Source organism: Numida meleagris, chromosome 16 (assembly GCF_002078875.1).
Source record: "Numida meleagris isolate 19003 breed g44 Domestic line chromosome 16, NumMel1.0, whole genome shotgun sequence".
In the NCBI taxonomy this organism is placed as follows: domain Eukaryota; kingdom Metazoa; phylum Chordata; class Aves; order Galliformes; family Numididae; genus Numida; species Numida meleagris.
The window spans coordinates 799,126-819,351 of NC_034424.1; the positions used below are offsets into that span (position 1 = coordinate 799,126).

At 52.4% G+C, this 20,226-nt stretch overlaps 2 protein-coding genes across 19 annotated transcripts in view; one reads left to right on the top strand and one right to left on the bottom strand.

The window, feature by feature from the left end:
- LOC110407053 (cholesterol 7-desaturase-like) lies at positions 340-10,122 on the top strand. The gene is made up of 7 exons (XM_021414276.1): positions 340-637; positions 4,007-4,195; positions 5,997-6,175; positions 6,939-7,064; positions 7,273-7,392; positions 7,603-7,779; positions 8,858-10,122. The coding sequence occupies exons 1-7, from the start codon at positions 340-342 to the stop codon at positions 9,017-9,019; spliced, it is 1,251 nt and encodes a 416-aa protein (XP_021269951.1). The 3' UTR covers positions 9,020-10,122.
- ZNF618 (zinc finger protein 618) overlaps positions 14,054-20,226 on the bottom strand; it is a 156,942-nt gene continuing 150,769 nt past the window's right edge. For all 18 annotated transcript variants that reach the window (XM_021414115.1, XM_021414105.1, XM_021414108.1 and 15 more), the window contains one exon: positions 14,054-20,002. In XM_021414115.1, coding sequence (XP_021269790.1) covers positions 18,489-20,002 — 1,514 coding nt within the window. In that variant the 3' untranslated portion in view covers positions 14,054-18,488. The remainder of the gene's footprint in view (positions 20,003-20,226) is intronic.

Sequence of the window (20,226 nt, forward strand, 5' to 3'; positions counted from 1 at the left end):
TATTGGTGGTAGGTGGATGGTTGGACTAGGTGATCTTGTCGGTCTTTTCCAACCTAGCTAATTCTATGATTCTATGATTCTATGATTCTATGATTATTGCATTGATCAGATGTAGGGCCACAGTCTTGCAGACACATTGTTCCTTACATCCAAGCAGCCACAACTTGCACTCATTGCTCCTTGGTCGGGCGTTTCCACGAGTTCCCGGCTCCTTGCTCGACCCGGGGATGCCGTGTGGGCGCGGGGGGTGGGAGCTGCCCCCGTCCCTGCCCGCCCAGCTCTACCCCGCCCGGGACCTCCCTCTCTATAAGGGGCGGCGGTGCTGGGGCTGTGCGCGCTATGGGGTGGTGCGGCGAGGAGCTGCTGGCCGCGGGGCTGGGGGACGGGGCGCCGCTCTTCTTCCTCCTCCTCCTCTTCCTCCTCCTCGTCCTGCTGCCCGGCTGTTGGCGGCCGCTGGAGCTGCGGCGCGGCCCGGGCCAGGTGGGCTACCTGCCGGACCTCGGCCCGAGCCGTGGGCTCTCTGCCCGCCGCTCCCGTCGGCCCGGAGCGCTGCCGCCGCCCTACCCCAACGGCTGGTACCGCGTCCTCGACTCCGCGCAGCTGCCCCGCGGCGCCGTCCGCAGCATCGCTCTGCTCGGTGAGTGCGGGACCCCCGCCGGGCCCGAGGGAGGAGAGGTCCGGAGTGCTGGGCGGGGTGCGGGGCAGACCCGACGGATCCCTGTGGTGTCGCTGCCTGGGCATCCCCGCCCGGGGACGGGGGCATCTCTGCCGGGGGGCTCTGCCGGGGCGCGGGCACACCCTAACCCGGTGTGCCTACCTAACCTAACCCTGCCGGCAATCCAGGACATCCCTTCCCCGGGCACCTCCACCGGCGCAGCCCCACCGCACTGGTGCCGCTGCCTGGGCATCCTCACCAGGGTCCCAGAGTATCCCGGATGGGATTTCCACTGGGGAATTAGGACGTTCCTGCCCAGGCATAGGGACATCCATGCCTGGGCATCTCCGTGTGGACACCGGGACATCCTCACTATGACACTGGGCATCCTGCACCCATGTCGAGTCTCTGCCTGAGCTCCTTGTCAGTGTGTGCAACATCCCTGCCTGAGCATCCCCACTGGCGCACTCCCCCACCCCTGCCTGGGATCTCTGCTGTGGCACTGGACATCTCTGTATGGGTTCTCTTCTGGGGAGTCTCAGCCAGCACGTGCATGTGGGCACCAGGAGTGGCACAGCCCAGGCTTTTGCACGGGCATGAGGTATCCCAGTTGGGGCACTGGGGACATCATGGCACAGGGTCTCTGTGAGCATGCAGGGCACCCCTGGGCTTCTTGCTGGGACTGCGGGGCACCTTGCTGCCCACATTCCCCTCCCAGCACTGCTACCCACAGCTCCCCCTGCCCCAGGGCAGATCAGATTTTCACAGCCACATTTGGAAGGGGCCTGGGTTGTCCATGATCCTTTTACCTTGAAGATGGTTTGGGACGTGTCCAGGTGCCTTCCTCTTCAGAAGGGAAGTTTCTGCATTGAAATCCCCCACACTCAGCGGTGAAGGTGTGTTTTTTTCTTTGCCAGATCTGTTTTCAAGAGCCACTTTCTCCTGTGATGTTTTTTGGGTCTTTTGTTTCTTTGTTTTATAATGGGAGCTATGCCTGGTGATCCCCCACCAGCCTGCTGGTTACCCTGGGGCTCCCTGCACTGCCCACCCAAAGCCTGAACCCTAGCACCCATTCCTCCCAGTCTGGCTAAATGTGCAGTAACATCATTTCACATTGCAGCATGATGGCAGGATCCTGGTGCCAAGAGGATTACCAGTAATTAAGGGAGTTAAGCAACCCATAGCTTCCAGGTTTGTGAATGTTTAATTACTTTGGGTAGCATCTCTGAACATAGCCTGGAAACGTGGCCCTGCTCCAAAGGAAGTGAGCAAGAGAACATGAGGAAGAAAATCACTTGACTTGGTCCCTGCAAGAGCCAACCCTGGGGACCGTGCACCTCCCAAAACACAGCTGCACAGGCTGGCACCTCTCTCTGCTTGCCCCCTTTGCTCTGAGACTTGGGTCAGGCAAAGAGGTGAGCTGGTGCTAGGAAAAGTGCTGATCATGGGGAAGGGCTGCCCGTGACCTGGGGCAGGGGAAGGACCCACACCCCGAGCACCTCCCCTCCCTGTGCTGGCTGCCAGCACAGCTACCAGCGCCTTGCAGCGCACAGCAGTGCCAGGTGCTGGGAAGGGAGGCACCTTCAGGCAGTGAAACCACACTGTTCTGCCTGACAGCAGAGAGAATCCTTCCCAGCTTTGAAGGTTGGGAGTTTTCTTTGCCCAGACCACAAGGCTAAGAGAAGCAGCTTTGTGATAGCTCACTGCCTGTTGCTTGTCATCATTGTGGCTTTCTGGGAAAACACGGACAGAACTTGGATCTAGAAGTTTAGTTGGGTCTTTGGTCTTTAGTTTGGTCTCATTTCTTTCTGTGTGAGCTCCAAGTTGCAGTGTCTGTAACAACTGCTTTCACAAGGTGATGGGTTAACATGCGTACACAACACAGGGGACCACGGAGCTCCCAGGGCTTCAGGGCTTCAGCTCACTGACTGCACCTGGGGGAGCAGCTCCCAACAACCAGAGCACAACCAAGGGACACTGGGGCCAGGCCCAGCTTTGCTGTCAGGCCACGTCCTCAATGATCAGCCCCTCTCCCACAAGCAGCGTGCAGCTGCCCCGCAGCAGCTCACATCACTGCAGGAAAGCATGCAGCATGGAGCCGGTCCCTGCAGGTGGTGGCACTGCGTGTGCTGCAGCTGGGCACAGCTGCGCCAGACCTACACTACAGCTCGGACGCGGGCTGCATCTCCAGAAACCAGGCCAGACTTTTAAAGAGCTTCTTGCAGAGCTCACAGGGACCGGCAGGAAGAGGCAATCCCGCTGAGCAGAGGCAGATCCCAGCTGGGCAAAGCTCGCTTTGCTTCAGGGAGCAAAGGAAGCCGGCCCAGCAGGGGGGCACAGCAGGTCTGAATGCGAGCAATGCAGCGCCAGCTCTGCCGGCTGCTCGGCTCCAGCACGGAGCGGAGCGGGGACCGTGCGGGCGTGGGGACAGAGCGGGGGGGACGCGGGCGCCGGGTGCTGGCTGCCACCTGGCGGTGAGCTCTGGGCAGGATGATCAATGGGCTGCGGCCAACGCGATGCGCTTCGACAGAGCAAGTGCCGGGTGCAGCAATTTGGGCACAACAGCCCCATGCAGTGCTACAGGACTGGGGCAGAGTGGCTGGCAAGCTGCGTGGAGGAAAAGGCTCTGTGGGTGTGAGCTGACAGCCGGCAGAACATGAGCCAGCAGTGTGCCCAGGTGGCCAAGAAGGCCGACGGCATCGTGGCTTGTGTCAGCAGCAGTGCAGCCAGCAGGAGCAGGACGGGATCGTCCCTCTGTACGGGCACTGGTGGGGCCGCACCTCAGTGCTGTGCTCAGTGCTGGGCCCCTCACTGCAATGCAGACATGGAGCGTGTCCAGAGATGGGCATGGAGCTGTGAGGGGTCTGGGGCACAAGTGTGATGGGGAGCGGCTGAGGGAGCTGGGATGGGTCAGCGTGGAGAAGAGGAGCTCAGGGGCGATCTCAGTGCTCTCTAGAGTCACCTGAAAGGAGGCTGAGGCGACGTGGGGTTGGTGTCTGCTCCCAGGTGACAGTGATAGGATGAGAGCAGATGGCCTCACATTGTGCCAGGGAGGTTCAGGTTGGATATTAGGAAATATACTCAGTGCACTGGCACAGGCTGCCCAGGGAGTGGTGGAGTCACTGTTCCTGGAGGTGTTGAAGAACCGTGGAGATGTGGCACCTGGGGTCAGTGGGCATGGTGGGGGTGGGCTGACGGTTAGACTTAGCTTAGCGGTCTTTTCCAACCTTAATGATTCTCTGATTCTTCCTGCTGCCCGCTCAGGCGGGGCTGAGCCATCCCTCCATCCCCCACCCCCTCACCCAGGAGCTCTGTTTTTGCAGATGAGCTCATGACCGCGTGTTCCCGCAGGAGAGCGTCTCGCCGCGTTCCGCACGCAGGACGGCCAGGCCCACGTGGTGGATGCGTACTGCCCACACCTGGGGGCTGATCTCGCTGCCGGCGGGCGCGTCGTGGGCAGCTGCATCGAGTGCCCCTTCCATGGCTGGCGCTTCCGAGGAGAAGACGGAAAATGCACCCACATCCCATATGCTGGAAAAGGTGAACCTCCCCCAGCTCTGCAGAGAGCACCCGGAGCAACGGCAGTGCCTAAAAATCCGGTTGGGAAAGGAGAAGCAGTGTTTGTCAGAACCCACCCCCACGCTGCTCCCTCATTTCTTGCAGCACGCCAGCTTCCTTGCGATGTCCCTGCTGGGGCACAGTGTTCTGATGATCTGTCATATGCTAAATCACAACTGGGACTTTCACCCATCGGGTTTCAGAAATTACTCTGCATTCTACAGTGACAGTTTACACCAATTCAATGTTTAAATAACAGATAAAATAATCCCTCCGTGACTATTTTTTCTCTTTTTAAGGCTTTAACACCCATCTTTCAGATACGGTTTGTGGCAATCGTGCAGAGAGAAATCCTTAAAGTTCACATCTTACAATTACTTGATGGGTTTGCACTTATTTAAAGAAACCAGCCATTCTAAACATGGCTGAAAACAGGGAGAGAATTTACCTTGAACTCTCCCTTGGATTGTTCTTCCTCATTATTTTCCTGAGAAGGTCAATTTGGAATTGATTCAGATTGTAATGATAACATTAATTAACAGCCGAACTCTACTAAACAGATTCCTTTTCCCAAAGTGGAGAAATTGCTCTATCCATATGGGATGAGAGAAACAGTTTATAGATCGCACCATACAGATTAATACTGCATTATTTTTTGCATATGCACTCACTCAGGAGCTGCATTTGAATGAAAATTTGATTCCAAGTAATGAAGAAACATGTGCTTCATTGCAAAATGAGAACGAGCATTCTGGCCATAGACAAACTCTTGCCAAAATGCTTCGTTTCCTATGAGACTGCTTTATTCACAGCCATGGTAACTGGTGGAACAGAACTGCACACAGCTGCCCTGCTCCCAAATGGGTCAGGTTGAGATAAACAGATTAAAGAGCCATCTGTGTGCGTGGGGGGTGTGTGTGGGGATTTCGGTGAACAGCCCCTTTGGCACTGGGCTCGCAGGGCACATGGCACCTGGTATATGCATGGGGCAGGGAAACTCCTCCAATACAATGGATCCCGCCAAAAATCTGCGTTTTGCCATCCTTAGTGGCTCCCATGATCTCCTCCAGCCTCCTCTGCCAGTCACTGGTTTGGAAATAGATGATCTCTTGAGGTCCCTTCCAACCAAAGCCATTCTATGGTTCTACAGAAGAGAAACTTTATTTCTCCCATCCTTCAGCCTCCCAAGTGGCTGTGCAAACCTAAGTAATAAGGAAGCTACGTCCTCTGGGCTTGTTTGCCAGCTAGAAAAAAAAATGTAATGAAAGTGAAAGCCCCCCCCACTGAGCAGAAGAAAAGTTTTCTGACAGTTGGGTAAATATGAGCACCAAAATTAATTTCACAGGGAAGGATGGAAAGAGTGGAGGTCCATTCCAAATGCAACCCACAGTACTGCTGTACCAAAACAGAATGCCTTGAGCTCAGGATTAACAGCTGGCTTTGCTCCTTGCCCATGTATAACTGAACCCATTGTTTTTAGCTCATTGGAACTGGAAGGGAGTTCTCTGGCACAGCCGACATTTGCTTGCAGTGAGAGCAGGTTGCAGGGCATGCCACCTCCTGGGGGGACTCGTGCATGCTGAAATGACACTAAAGCAAACAGAAAGCGAACTTCAGGAGCTGCTTTCCTCCTTCAGCAGCCTGAGGTGGCAAATAGCACCGGGGAGAGCCTGTGCCACGCTAATGATGCCCAGAAAGATGAGCTCCGAGCTGCAGCCTGGGATGAAGTGATATTGAGCACGCTGGAAACGCCGCTTTTATCCAATCCCTTTCTCTTCCACAGTGCCAGATTTTGCCAAGGTGCGGAGCTGGCCGTGCTGCGAGGTGAACGGGATGCTGCTGCTCTGGTACCACTGCGACGGGACCGGCCCTGAGTGGGCTGTGCCTGAGCAGCCGGAGATCACCACCGGGGAATGGGCGTTCCGGGGGCAGACGGAGCACTTCGTGGATGCACACATCCAGGTAGGAGCAGGGCCGGGCTGAGGTCCCCTCCTTCAGGGCCGACCCATCCCTGGACACCTCCTCCCATTAAACCCAGTGCCGCCACACAGAGCCCGGTCCTGGAAATGCATCACTGTGCCATGTGCCGAGAACGTGGCAGATGTTCCCCAGTCGTGGACCACGAGCGGCTTGAGAGGGAGCAGATGCGCTGGGTGCTTACAGGGAATCTGTTCATTTGCTTCGACTTATAACTGATGTAATTTAGAAAAAGATTCTCCCAGAATTGCAGCGCTTAGTGTCAGTGAGCTCTTCAACTCATTGATCACAGAACGGGAGGACGCATGGTTGCTTTGCTGTTAATCTTCATAACCACCCTCATTTGTTGACAAACGTGCCAAGCGGAACAGAACGCTGCTTCCATCATCATGGTGGAATGGAGGCCGGGGGAGGGAGTGCTGTGTGGCACAAGCAGAGCTGTGCTGGGGCCAGTCCGTGCTGTGCGCCACGTTGGCGGAATGCTGGTGGACTTAAGCAGTAAAGCAATTAAACCTCAGAAAGTTCAGGATGAGCATTAGGAAACATATATTCTCAGAAAGAGTGGCAGCGCATTGGCACAGGCTGCCCAGGGAGCGGTGGAGTCACTGTCCCTGGAGGTGTTCCAGAACCATGGGGATGTGGCGCCTGGGGACGTGGTCAGTGGGCAGCGCTGGTGGAGACGGGCTGATGACCTCTGATTCTATGATCCTAAGAATTCAGCACTTGCCACGAATTGTCCCCCACGCAGGAAATCCCCGAGAATGCAGCTGACTCAGCTCACCTGGCCTTCCTGCACGGCCCAGCCATTCTGAGCGGATCCGACCTGAGGTACACCAAGTCCAGGCTGTGGGACTTCATGAAGCATGTCTGGAAGGTAGTGCCCTGGCTCCCCTTGTGGCCATGCATCGCTTGAAGTCCCCGAGGCCAGGTCCCTTTTCTGCCTCAATTCCTGATTCCTGCCACGTCCCCTCTCTTCAGGTCACATCTCTTCTGTATCTCTGAGCCTTCCAGCTGCACCCCCTCCTCGTGCTTTGCCCTTCTCAGCCCTTTCTGCCACCGTCTCACTGTTACCTCTCCTCCAGGCCGAGTGGCGGCCGGAGCCGGAGCCCCATGGGCACTGCTCCCGCATGCAGCTCCAGCACACGGCCACCATCTTTGGGAAGCACTTCCCCTTGCTGGACTTGTCAGTGTCAGCCCGGCAGGTACGTCCCATGCCCCTTGGAGCGCTTGGTGTGAGCAGAGGAAGGCAGGAGGGTGGGAGACACGGGCACAGGGCCTGGCCCCTTCCTGCGCCGTGTGAGAGTGGGATGCCCATCGCCCCCTGAGCCGATGAACGGCTTTGTTGGTGTAGGGGATGAGATTCCAGATGGGACCACTGGGCCCCCTTCCTCAGGGTGCTCTGCTCTCTGCAGGTGGGGCCAGGGCTGGTCTTCCTCATCTTCAAACACGCGTTTCTGGGCCACGGGATCATCCTGCAGACGGTGACGCCCCTGGAGCCTCTCCTGCAGAACGTGGTGCACAAAATCTATTATCAGAAAAATGTGCCGGCCATCGTTCCCAAGTTCATCCTGAGGGCGGAGTGCATACAGGTGAGGCTCTGAGGAGGCGGTGCCCAGTAACCAGGGGATGTTGTGAGGAGCAGCTCTACCTCTGGGCTCAGATATTTGGGAGCTAAGTACTCTTGGGCACAATCTTTCAGTTCTAGGAGCCCAAAGAACAAAGCTGAAGGTTTAGTAACGAGGGTTCCCTCATCTGTTGAGGGTGGCAGTGAGATGCTGTCCCTGTCCTGCAGATGGGGAACTGAGACACAAGGGTTAGGTGACCTCTCCCAGATTGCAAGGAGTTTTTAGGAGAACTAATGGCTGCATCCAGATCTCCAGCACCCCAGGACGGTGCTTGAGGACCTGTGCCAAGAAATACTCCCGCTCTTAAACTATCATGAGGTTCGGCAATTCTTGCTCCCCCTGATAGAGGAGTCCCTTACAACAGGGACTCATAGCAGTGGAGGAAGGGCCCTTCTGGAGCTCTCCATCCCAGTGGGGGCCAAAGTATGGCCCAGTTCAGGACTTGTCTGTTTGAGCCTTGGAAGCTCCTCAGGAGACCGCTCCCATATCTCCAGCTCTGTAAGTGACCCATTCCATTATTGTTTCACTCACACTGTTGATTCTTATTTTTAATGTCTATTTTGACCTTCTCAATGTCAAAATATGATTTTCTGATGCCAAAATCCAATCCCAAACCAAACTTAGCAGTGCTAGCTCAATTTGTTCAAATGTTGGTTCAATGTATCTTACAAATGCAGATGAGCAGCACTTATTTCTGCAGAGACTTCTTTGCAAAAAAGAACCTCCATAAATCTCACGGCACGTGTGTCTGAGTGGAATTTAAGACACAGGTACATAATTTATGATGCCTGGTTGCTGGAGACATCCCACAAAGCAACAGCCTCAGGTGGAGCAGCTCCTGCCTTCACTACATCCATTTCTGTTGCAGCATCTCCAGTGGCAGAGGCAGCCTGAGCTGGAAGTGGCCTCTTGCTTGGCAGCTACCATGAGCTGAGCAATTGCGATTTCTTAATTCTTGCCATTTAAAATAGCCTGAGCAGTCCCACAGCCATCGGGGAGAAACACAACCACTAATCCTGGTGTGCGGGCTTTCTCCCCGCAGTTTGAGCGAGACGTGACCATCTGGAACAACAAGCAGTACCTGCCCAAGCCGCTGCTGGTCTGTGAGGACGCTGGCATCCAGAAGCACCGGCGCTGGTTCGCGCAGTTCTACAGCGAGAGGAGCGCGCGGCGGCCGGTGCCCAAGGAGGACCTGGACTGGTGAGGGCCACGGTGCCCTGCAGGCAGCACTGAGCAAAGCAAGGAGTGTCGGCGTGGGCACAAGGAGCCCTGGCACTCCCCTCCGCACCCGCTGTGCTCAAGGCACCCAAGCCCTAACGCTGTCCCACGCTTGCTGTTGTACCTCTGCTGTCATCTACGGGTGGAGCATGGGCTTAAGACGGACAGAACTCGCTCTCTGTCCCTCTCTCTGGGCAGTTAAATGAAATGCTTTCCATGTGATTCTTTGTTGCATCACGTTTCCTCTCCCAGCCATGCTTGCTTGCTGCTTCTGCACCATCCCCTCAGTTGGGGCAGGCTCCAGCTCCATGGGGAAGCCTTGGCCAACGTCCGTGTGGCACCAGCGGTGTGGCTGCAAAGCCTGCAGGCATCTGCCATCCTCCCTCCCTCGACAGAGGCAGGGCAGCAGGCTTTCAGCTGCCCACCACGCTCTTACCATTGGGCTTCCTTGGTCCCACTGAGCTCTGCAGGAGGGAACTCCGCATGCACCCAGGCAGACAGCAGAGGGACTGTCCCAACGACCAATTCACTTTGCAACATCCCTGCAAGTCAAGGATGTGCTCTGGGAACCCCTGCATGCCAGCAGTGCCATGAGCAATTGGCTGTACAGATCATGGCAAGACCACAGGTGTCACTGTCACAGTGATCAGAAATGAAGCTAATATGTGGAAACTAGGCTGCAAATCTGGCTAAAACTGATCTAGACTCTCTTGTGCTTTGTGCCTAAATGTTTTATAGTAAAGGGCTAAATTCTGCCTTGCTGCACATCCTAGAGATAGCTGTATTCTCCATAGCAAGAGCCTGCAGGATTCTGGCAGCTACTCAGTGCCTTAGTCCAGCAAGATCAAATGCCCAAATGTGAGCAGCTTTCCAAGTTGGTGGCTGCTTTGCTCGTGTGCTGCGTGCTTCTTTGTGCCTTCAGAACTCTACACTGTGCTGAGGTTTCTGGCTCCTCCTTTGCCAGTAACCCACAGACGGGGAGCAGCTCGTCACCCGCCCTGCCTAGCACCCCACGGTGCAGGCGGTGCCTTTGCCCTTCGCACCATGCTACTGCACTGACACTATTTTGCTATTCAATTAAAAAAACCAAACTGACCTCATGTTCAAGGTTTGTCATTTCTCACTCGGGGCACACACCCAAGGATGCACCTGTACTCAGACGGGGCTCACACCTGCAGCCACTTCCCTGTGTGTGCGTCCTTGCATGGGGGATGTGGGAACCCCCTGGCCCCAGGTATGGGCTGGAGGTGGGAGATGGAGAAGCTGAGAGGCGGAAGGGACATTGCAGTGCCTGGAAGGGGTCCCTGCTCACCTGCACCTTCACGTGGTCACACACACAGCATGTGGCTGTGTTGTTTGTGCCACACACCCAGGCCGTTGCTCCCCATTCCTCACATTGCTCCCATATACAGGATCTCAGGATGAGCAAAACTCCAAGGAAAGTAACTTGTTAAAGATGGGAGTGGAGAGGGTGAGTTAAATCAGCTTTGGTGGATTCATCGGTTCTGGCAGTAAAGAAAACGATGGGATCATACCAACAGAACCTGAACTCTGAGTTACTATTTCTTTATTTACAATGACTAAAATAGTTCTTCTCTGTTATGGCAGAGCATCTAAGCTTATTGTTTCCTGAAATCGTTCATTTGCACCAAATCTACTGCAAAGCCACAGCCATTCTTCCTCTTACATTCAAGGTCAGGCTGGACGGGGCTCCGAGCACCCAACGGAGCTGCGGGTGTCCCTGTTCACTGCCAGGAGCTGGATCAGATGCCTTGAAGGGTCCCTTCCAACTCAGTTCTATGGCCTTATGAGTCTACATTCTGATTGCTGTTATTTATTATCTTCACACTTGACTGCAATCCAGAACAGCTCTACTCAATAGTTAGGCCTATTGCCATACCATGTCTTTGGTTGTTTTTTGTTTCTGAATTAACAAATTAATTACAAATTTTCTATCAAGCAGTTGTTTGGTTTTTGTGTGCATGTTCTGTTTTTTTTTGTTTTTTTTTTGTTTTTTTTTAATAAGATTGTTAAATCCCAGCACGTACCAATTCCAAGAAAAGGCTCCATGAAGGGTGATAGGCGACCTGCCTTGGATTTGCCAGCAGTAGGGTTGGGTTCTTTCTCCCTTGACCCTGGCCCCATGCACTACTTCCACACAGGACAATTTCCTGCATTATCTGCAGTTTGTTCCGAGCTGTGTCTCGGGGCTCCATCCAAACCTGCCTGCCTGATCCCCATTTTCCTCACCTCTGTGAGGGACCTTGAATCAGGTCAAGACTGACATCGCCTCTACGCAAAGACTTCTGCGCCCTTTGCTATTTTGGCTATCCATAGGAACAGCCATCAGTCCAGGAGGTTCTCCTGCCCAGCAGAAAGGAGCCGGAAAGAGGAGCACCAAAGAGACCGCTGTGAGATGTCTCTTCAGTGCAGGTTTTCCTTCCCCTCTTCACACAGAGGTGCTCAGCATGGAGTGAGGACCCACACGTGCTTCAAAAAATAGAAAATCCCAGACACTTCTTTTTTCCTAAAGGTCGTTTTATTGTAAAACCATAAATACAACACTGACATGAAAATCCTCAAGCAACGGATGCTTTCTTACAGTTACAGTTTGTCTTCTGCCTTGGCATCAACTCTGAAAAGAATGTTGCAGAAACATGTCTCTAAGAGGTCTCCAAATAACCCAGCTCTGCCCGGAGCGCTCGGCTCCTTTGGAAGCTAAGTGGAACTACTCCTCTCTTGGGGAATATTTCCATTCAGACAGCAACAGACTTGTAAAAACAGCAACATTTAAACACCTTGATTTTTTTTTTCTTTAATAATCCTTTTCATTTGACGTCAGTCTAAGTTTCAAACAGCACTGATTTATTCAGCTGTAAAAAACAAACAAAAAAAAAAACAAAAAAACCAAAACCAAAAACAAAACAAAAACAAAATGAAACAAAATCGTAAAAAGAAAAAAAAAAAAATCAGAAGAACTTGAGTTGGCCTCAAGCGTTCATATATCACAATGAAAATCAGCAACTCAACCCCGTGCAATATTGCTCTCTATTGAGTCATTCGATCCACACCAACAATACATGAGACTTCAAACAGGTTTTGTTTTGTTTATTAACACAGCAAGTGTGACATTAGATAACCTTTTAAATACAGTACATGGTACGGCGCGGGGCCAGCTGCCCGCACGTTTCCCCGTTATGAAGACAAAGCCAGCGGTGGCGGTTTATAAAAATATTGTGTTGCTACAAAAGTATAAATTAATGCTACCGGTATTAAGAAATATTAAACACATAAAACTTATAAGGATTAAGAAAAATATTCATTAATACCTGTAGAAAACTCTGGCCTAAAAAAGATATTTTTTTTTTTTGTATATTTTTTGTATATTTTTTTTTTTTGTATTTTTTTTTTTTAAGATGACATGAGATTCTTGCACTCGCAGGTAGAGACACGCGCAGGTGCATCTGTGGTATTGCCTAGAACATCTGCATCTACAGAAAGGAAATGCACACGAGTTACCGAGGGGAGGGGGTGAGGAGGGGAAGGAGAACACCCATCGTTTTCTTGGTGACACAAGACCTCAGCTCCCAGCAGGCTCCAGAACCGAACGCACGCAGGACAGCTCTGCCCAACGGGCTGCACCAAGGCCGTCCCGACCGGCGCCTTGTCGGCGTGACGCTCTCTAGCTACGGCGCGGAGCAGAACCCTCCGGGCTCACAGCCTGGTTCATCCGTATCAGTTTTCCTTTTAAATAATTTAATTCAAAGAAAAAAAAAAAAAAAAAAAAGGAAAGAAAAAAAAAAAAAGGTCCCTCTAAGAGTAAAGGGACCGTGGAAAGCAGCTCTCCTGCCGGGACACGTGGAAAGAAAGGAAACCCCTCCTCCCAGCCCAGCCTGGTGGACCCCCACCCACACACCCAGAGTGCCACGAGAGCCCCAGAAGATGGACCACGAGCATTCGGGGCTGATGAGGCCGGAAGGGTCTTATTAAGGAACTTTGGTTGTAAAAAGCAAGGGTTGGACACGCCCGCACTCATCGGCTGCACTGCAAAATGCTCGGTCCTTAAGGCTGTGGTGCTCGCGGCATCGGGACACGCTTACACTGTTGGTGACATTAAAACGCTGGGAGGGGATGGAGTCCTTTGGCCAGCAGTCGGAGCTGGGCAGGGCGTTGCTGTGCCTCTCCTCCCAAGCTATCCTCAAACACTCAAGCTCGGCCGCCTACGGATCGTTAAACCCTATGAGGGCATCTGAACACACTGCTGTCTAACGTGAGCAAAACTCTTCTGTCAAGTCATAAAACACAGGGCAGCAACACAACCCAACTAACAGCCAAACAGACATCCCCCACACATTCCATACAGAAAATTAAATCCCAGGGCAATACACTCTCATTGGTTTACCATTTCTGGCCTAGCGTACGCAAACTGTCCCGCAGCACCAGTGAGGCCTGCAGCTGGGGGCTGTGCTTGGCTTCGCCTCACTGTGCACCGTGGCTTTGCCCAGTGGCACCTCCTGATGCCCAGGAAAGTTGACACCTGCACTCGGGGTCCCACGCACCATGTGCTGCACCTTACTGCTGCAGGGACACTCCTCCAGAGGGATCTGACAGCACCCCAAGTCCCAGCCAGTGTTCAGGGCATTCCCACTGGATCCCATGGACTCGAGATCACGGTGTTGAACAGAAAATGCACAGCAGAACACTTCATACTCGCCCAGCACCAATTCTTTCCGTGTGGCACTGTAAGGGGAGGGTTCTGCTTTGGAACCCTCCTATCTGGCCAGGCTCTGCTCTGGTTGGGTCCAAAGAATCACAGAACCATAGAAATCTTCTGAATTGGAAGGGACCTTCAAAGGCCGTCTGGTCCCACTCCCTGCAGTGAACAGGGACACCCACCGCTCCATCAGTGCTCAGAGCCCATCCAGCCTGACCTTGGCTGTCTGCAGGGACGGGGCACCACCGCCTCTCAGGGCAACCTGTGCCAGTGCCTCGCTGTCCTCACTGTCAAGAACTTCTTCCTTATATCCAATCTGAATTTCTCCTCCTTCAGTTTGAAACTATTTCCCCTTGTGCTGTCACAGCAGCCCCTGCTGAAGAGTCTGTCCCCTTCCTTCTTACAGCCCGTTGGATACTGACAGGCCGCTCTCACTCCCTTGTAGGCAGTGTCTCGGATCCTGCTTCCATGCAGCACCCTGAATGGGGCTGAGTGGATCCATCCACAATACACACAGGAATTTCTCCTCACACATGCATCCTGTGTTACCGTAAGCGGTAGGAGAAACACCAATCGACCAGAGATGTCTCACTGCACCTTGTAACAACACAGGAACCACAACACAGAGCTCAGCAGTCTCCAGAAGTGTTTTCTCTCTGTTTTCAGTGAGTTCCAACTCTTATGAGCATGTCTGCCCTAACTTCGCTGCAAGGCCGGAGCTCCTGGAGCTGCCTATGGGTGCATTCTGACTGCAGGGGAGAGCACCACCAGGCACAGCCGAACAGTGCTGCTGGGTCACAGCAGTGCTTAAAACGATGTATCTCAGGCTGGCTCAACCAGCAACTAACAGACCTCCACACTGGGCAAAACCTGAGCCCGCGGATGGCTGTCGTAACACCTCTTGCAGACTGCTCCAGTTCAAATCCAACCAAATCAGTTTTCTCACAACAGACAAAACTTCGACACAAGAAAACATTTCCTTCCGTCTGAACGGACCCGGGAGCAACATACCACGGCAGCCCATCCTGCAAGCCAGAACTGCTGCCTCCCGCCTGGGACTCGAGGAGAGACGGACATGGAGACCAACGTCACCTGACTGCCATCCTTCTGAGCTCCTCAGCTCTGCAGAGAACTTCAGACAGAACCGGGACCCCTCCGCTCCTCCCAGTTCCTCTCCTGTTGGTGCCTGCTCCCCCTGCAGATCACAGCCACTCCCAGAGCAAACCCTAAGCCAGAAAGTGAAGTCTGCAGGCACAGAGCAAGCAGCAGAAACAAGCAAATGCCTGGGGGATGCACACATTTTTTTTTCTCCAAACGCCCTTCTCGAGTGCAAGTGAAGGAAACAGAACTAGCAGAAAATAAACTCCCAGCATGACCTACCATAGGTTGATGTCAACTCTGAGGACATTTCCCAGCTCAAAGGAAACAGAACTTCATGGCATTGACTTCTTAATGTTTTCTGGCCAAGCCCAGGAGAGCCTCTCCCCTCCTGCCTCCCACCGCAGGACAGGCAGCACTCCATACAGAACAAGGACTGCTCCACACAGAACTCCCAATGAGCTGACCCTAATAACCTGGTAAATGAAGAGTTTCCAAAATTCAGACCTTGATAAAGTTATCTACACTCCCTAGAACAAAAATCTGAGTCCTAAAGGAGGGAAGGAGAAGCAAGAGAAGCACTTGGCCTTTAGGGTACGTGGGTGCTCCAGATGTGCTTCTCTCGTTTCCATGAGGTACATCAGACACGAGCGATGGGCAGGCACAGCACCAACAGCCCCTCTGAGCAGAGCACCCGGTGACATTGCTTAAGCCTCACGAAAAGCTGTAGCTGACACACTGGAAAAGGATTCTGGCCAGCTTCTCTTCTTACCAAGACCCTCCAGACTGCTCAGTCTCGGGGCCTTAGGTTTTGCTTCGCTTTTTCAGCTGCTAGTTGAGTTTTTAAGTCTTTGGGAGAATCTCATCTGCCAGACATCGCTGCACGTTTGCTCAGATCCAGATCTTAGTGTTAGTGCAATGACAACCAAAGGTGCCCTGGAGAAGGCAGTGGGAAGGAGACCCAGGTAGTCCCTGCATTTGGTCACTGCAGCAAGAAAGCTTCAGATCTCTGCCTCAGCCAGAGTGTGAGAATCACAGAACCACAGAATTGTAGGAGTTGGAAGGGACCTCTGGAGATCATCGAGTCCAACCCTCGAGAAGAGAAGGGGAGCCCCCAGGAAAGAAGTGCTTGGAACTCTCTCAAAGGAGTATAGAGGTGACACGCATTGCCCTGGGTGTCACAGAGCCTGCGAGTGGCTCTTGGAGCCTAAGGCAAACCAAGTGTAAATGTGAAGCATGCCATCCACAGAAAGAGCTGCAAATCCTGCCCTCCGCTGAGCTCTGCAGGCTCAGCAGCCGATCCCGCTTTCAACATGTTCTTCATTTTCCTTCTGCAGGATCCCTCGTGTTTTTCAGCAGGCCCTGCAGCACGAATATAATTAGCAGATCTCCCACCTCCACCTGCTGATTTTTATTTTTTTTTCAGTCTGAGGCTTGGGTTCTGTTTGCTACAGGTTTCTCCTGCGATGTGCTGCTGGGGCCCAGCTGGGGTCTGGGCGAGCAGGAGCTGTATGGGAGGAAATAAATAAAACCAGCAAGGAGCAAAGCTGGCCTGCAACCTGCACCGCCATCTGCAAAAGCCACTGCCAGAGATCGGAGCTCCCTGTGCCTCTGCCTCGGCCGCTCAGCTTCATGCACTGCTACCCCTGCAGTTACCAGTGGGGTTGTGGACTCTATCCTTGAAGCTACCCATACGCAAAACTCAATTTAGGAGACAACTGGTTTTGCCCTGAGGCCATTAACAACGCAGAGAGGTGCTGCCAGCACGAGGTCTGTACTCAGGCTACAGTAAGTACTGCATGATGCAAGCTGAAAAGAGCGAGTCATTCTGTGGCAAGACACTCGGAGACAAACACCATCCTTGATCTAGGGAAGGTCTCCAGCATGCACTTCAGAGGGCCCCCACCACCTTTTATGGGTCCTACCACCACACTCAGCCACAGAGACAGCCCTGCACGGTGCGAGGGCCCCAGACTCCCACTGAGAGCCCCAGCGGTGCTCCCACTCCTCCGACAGCAGCTCTGGAGCTGCTGGAAGCTGGAGGGACTGCTTCAAAAATCAGAATTTGTTTCAATTGGCCTCTGGGGATGCAAATCCCAGCGATGAAAAATTTACGATTTGGCACCAGAAGTTGGGAATTGTCCAAGAGGCACCAAATGTGAGGGCCTGCAGAGATCCCATCCAGCAGCACAGAGCTGCGCCCATGGCACCGGACACAGCAGAGCACTGGCCTTAGTGAACACAGCAAGGGAGATGTTTTTGTGTTACGATGATCTCTAATTGCATTCGGGGTGAGCCAGTGAGTGAGAACGTTTAAGGGCCTGTAGCCTTCCTAGCCAGAATGATTAAACAACATAACAAGTAGTGTAATGCACTGTAGGTATTCAAAAGACATTCGTGCTACTAGAGGAAACCATTCCAAACAAAAGGGAAAGATATTCTTTGCACTCAGTCAGGAGCACTTACATTCAGAAGGATCTTTGAGCCCATGCGCTTCTCTAAGCTTCCTTCAAACCCTACTTTGACAAAACTGATGATCTTTGTTCCCCTGAAGAATCATACACCTTGGTTTGTCCTTGGCCTTGCGAAGGCTATTTTGAGTGTGAGGACTGGGAAGGTCTGCAAAAATTTGAGGTACAAGGGTTCTCAGTGGCAGGTGGCAGACCCCGGCAAGCTTGCTGCTGGCCCACAGACACTGCGTGGGCACCGCTCGCTTGTCCTGGTCTCTAGCTCTTCCATACCAGCAACTGCTATGGCTCCCATAAGGACGTTACTTCATCACAAATGGGCTACTCTACCAACAAGCTTGAGAACCCCTGATGCACAGAATTCACAGAGAAGCTAATTTACACTGGGAATTCAGAAAAGAAGGTGTGCTGTGAAAAAAAGTAAATCCAAGAAACGTAACACTTACAGACATTTTCTGCCTTAAATCATTTCTCTTAGATTTAAATCAAACTTATAAGCGCTAGCTAACATGTTTAACTAGAAACTGGGAGACAAAAGAGCAACTTTTGGTTTTTTCTTTTTTTTTTTTTTGGAAAAACCCTATATGAAGAAGTGAAATAATAATAATAATAAAAAATTTTAAGTCTCCCTTCCTGATTTCTAAAGATACTGGTGTTCATAAAACACAGCTGCCCTGATAACGTGCACCGTATGTCAAGAAGGCTGTAGACAAATGCCCTCAAGGTGTACAGTTATTCAAAGGAGCAAAGTCCAGTGCAGAACTGCTCTGTTCAATGTAGTCTGATTATCCATGGCAAGATGGCCCAGGGGACAAGAGGAAAGGTGGGGTGGAGGAGAAACAAAAGAAACTTCAAGTCACTTTAGATCTCAGCTGCCTGAAGACTTTAGAACATCAGCCTCCCATTGGTCTGCCCACTTGAAAACATTAGAAAGTCTGTCAAGTCCACACACTATCTATGGAAAGGAGCACGTTCCTGGCAGAGGGCTGTCTCTCTCACGTGCTCAGCTTTCCTCTCAAACTTAATTTTATATATATTTATATTTTTATATATATATAAAAAAGCACTTGGTTTCCAGGGGCATTCATAATGAGGTCCACAGTGTTTAGAACTTAAAATTCTTTTTCTTTGTTTGGAACAGTGTTTTAAAGTTTTGTTTTAATTAAAAGACAGTCTTAAAGCATGTTGGACTTCAAAAACATGAGTTTGTTCATGTCTTCCGGACTGAGTAGCCGTCTCCTTTTGATCAAGAGCGCCTGCTCACACATATTTACACATTCGCTTCTGGCACCAACAGCAGGCACTGCTAAGAGCCAAAAGGCTAGCTTGGCTAGTTTTGTATGCTTTTGGGTAACACACGACCAGTACTGAAAGAGGTCAGGAGTGGCCTGGAAGAGAGGTTCTTGCAAATAATCGTAGACTTCATTTTTCCCGAACCAATCTTCTTCCTGAGCTGATGCGGCTTCCCCTGCTGCCCGGGGCTTCTTGGTCGAAGGTTCAAATTCTGTTTCTTCCGCCCAGGACTCCTTCACCTCGTTAATCAACTCACAGACCTTGCCAATAATCTCTTCGTGCTGGTACGGCGGGACAGGCCGCAGCTTCTGCTGGGGGTCTAAGATCATGGCTACCTTGTGTGCCGAATGAACCTTGAAGTTCTCCTTCAGCGCCTCCAAGAAGAGGTGGCAGAGTTTGCTGACCACGCCAGCATCGTTAGCTTTGGAAGTGAACAGTTTCTCCAGTTTGACGTAGGTGGGCAGTACCAGCTGCAAGGTGGGCCGGCTCTCATTGCTCAGCTCAATCACAGCCTGCTTCACCGGCGCCAGAATGGCCGCCAGGTTGCTGAGCAGGTGCTTGTTCAGGTTTTGGATGAGGTTCATCTTCTTGGCCCTGCTGTAGAACTCGCAGATCTGCTCGTAGCGCTCGTGGACCAGTAGGAGTGAATCGGTGACCGAGTTCCAGCAGGGCGGGGGAGAAGTCTCCTCCAGGGAGCCAAAGGTCTCCTTTGAGAGGCCTGTGGATCCCGCCAGATCTTCACAGACATTCAGGAGCTCGATCACTTCGTGCATATTGCGAGCCTGTAGAGTTCGCTTATTCAGCACGCTCTGCACTACTGAGTTCAAGGCACAGGCCGAACAACGCAAGCACATGCCTGCCTTGGAGAACGCAGAGGAATTGACTTTGCAGTCTGTGACGTACACCGTCCTGATCTCTGACATCACAAACTCTGAGAGCACGTTCTGTACCCAGTGGTGGATAAAATCACCATTATCTCGAATATCTACACCCTTAATTCCCAGGACATAACTCTTGATGTGGTTGCCTTCCACCTGATAAGCTGTTAGGATGTAGCAAGAATCGGGGCCAATGCTCTGTGAGTGACAAGTGACCCCGATGCCCAGGCAGGCGTTGCTGCCTAGAGCACAGGTGACTTTCACCTTCACTTGGTTGTACATCCGAGGCAAATGCTTCAGAGCCAGTGTGTTGAAATTGCCAAGGATTTCGGTGACAGAGAAGGCACCATAGCGAGCTCCGCTATCCACCAGGGTCTGTGCTAGCTTGATGAACTCCTTCCCGCTCACCACGCTCAGAGCCCCGAGGTCAGTGCACATCACCCTCAGGAGCCTCTCGGCAATGTTCTGCCGCTCCTTCTCCGGGATCGCGCTGTTCCCTACGGAACCGCTCGCAGATGCTGCAGTGAAATACAAGGAGGGAGAGAAAGCACCAGATGAGAACTGCCCCTCTGCAACACTGGGGGAAGTCAATAAACAATGCTGAGATTGGCCCAAGGAAACTGAACGTGCCCAGATGGTAGCAGAGACATTTCCAACCCTGGACGTCTTCCCCAAGGGCTTCTGGACCTGCAGAGAACACGCAGCAGCTTGCTTAGAGCAGCAAAGAGCTTATCTGCATGCA